Source organism: Bison bison, unplaced genomic scaffold (genome assembly GCF_000754665.1).
Source record: "Bison bison bison isolate TAMUID 2011002044 unplaced genomic scaffold, Bison_UMD1.0 scf7180017864375, whole genome shotgun sequence".
NCBI classification, from domain to species: Eukaryota; Metazoa; Chordata; class Mammalia; order Artiodactyla; family Bovidae; genus Bison; species Bison bison.
The window spans coordinates 4179780-4181100 of NW_011494947.1; the positions used below are offsets into that span (position 1 = coordinate 4179780).

At 64.4% G+C, this 1321-nt stretch overlaps 1 protein-coding gene across 1 annotated transcript in view; it reads left to right on the plus strand.

The window, feature by feature from the left end:
* The window catches only part of SH3GLB2 (SH3-domain GRB2-like endophilin B2), a 14684-nt gene that overhangs the window by 12185 nt on the left and 1178 nt on the right, over positions 1–1321 (plus strand). Inside the window, exons 9-11 of the mRNA XM_010856960.1 lie at positions 84–107; positions 645–734; positions 1023–1123. Coding sequence (XP_010855262.1) covers positions 84–107; positions 645–734; positions 1023–1123 — 215 coding nt within the window. The remainder of the gene's footprint in view (positions 1–83; positions 108–644; positions 735–1022; positions 1124–1321) is intronic.

Sequence of the window (1321 nt, forward strand, 5' to 3'; positions counted from 1 at the left end):
CTGTCACGCGCCTCCCTTCCCCTCCCCTGCTGACCGCTGCCCCCTCCCTCCCCTGCTGACCGGTCCTGTTGTGGTCTCTGCAGCTCTGGAATGATGAGGTGGATAAGGTGAGTTGGGGCTCAGGGAAGAAACGGGGTGGGGAACGGGAGTCCAGGCTCGCCTGCTGTCATAGGGGGCAGGTGTGCGTCTAGTTCTGAGCTCTGCCCTGCAGCCTCTGGGGCCATGATAAGGGGCAGTCACCTCCCTCTCCCCCGCAGCACACCGTGGGCCCTCCGGAGGCCAAAGCAACTGTTGGTTGAATTTGTCCCTGCTGGGTGGTGGCCTCAGATGGACAAATGCATGAGCGTGAAAGGCCAAGGAAGGCGCCTGAGGCTCTGTGTGCCCACCCAGCAACTGGCCTCCTCTGGGGGGTTCCCAAGCTGGGCTAAGACTTGTCCAGGGGGTCAGGGCCCCAGGCCTGAAGTCAGGGGTGAGAGGTGAACCCCTTCGCCGATGTCTGCATCCTGGGGTGGGGTGTGGGGAAGTCCATCTGCCACAGAAAGGAAGAGGAGACCGCTCCCGGGCGGCTCCAGGGGCGGGAGGAGTCTGGTAGGAGGGCGACTAGGGCCATTCTTGCCCTCGTGCTCATCCCCGGCCCTTCCTAGGCTGAGCAGGAGCTCCGAGTGGCCCAGACGGAGTTTGACCGACAGGCAGAAGTGACCCGGCTCCTGCTGGAGGGGATCAGCAGCACCCACGTGAGTCCTGTCCTGTTTCCTCTGTCATCCCACGTCGTCTTTGCCACCCATGTGTCAGACACCACAACTCTTAAGTTCACGTTGAGGGAGCTAGTGAACCTGGGTGGGGCAGAGCCCATGGTCCTAAAGGTCCCAAAGCAGGGGGTACGGCCCCCTCCCACCCCAGAGAGCAAGAGGCCTGGGCAGAAAACGCTGGACGCCGAGCCGGGGTCTGTAGAGCGTGGGGTGGGGAGTGGGCTGCTTCGTCCACCCGCGGGCGCCGGGTCAGCCGCCGCCTCTTCCGGGCAGGTGAACCACCTTCGCTGCCTGCACGAGTTCATCGAGTCTCAGACCACGTACTATGCCCAGTGCTACCGCCACATGCTGGACCTCCAGAAGCAGCTGGGCAGGTGCCAAACGAGGGACCCTGGCTCCCAGCTCCCCCGAACTCAGCAAGCCCCTGTTGACACCCAGGGTGGGGTGGAGGGCTGCTGACCGTGGTGGGGCGTCACCCCCACCTCTGGGCCTGGGCACCCCATGAAGAGGACAGTGAGGGGGATAGCTGGCCTCAGGGACCTTGGGTGCAGGTTCTGGGGTGGGTTGGGGGC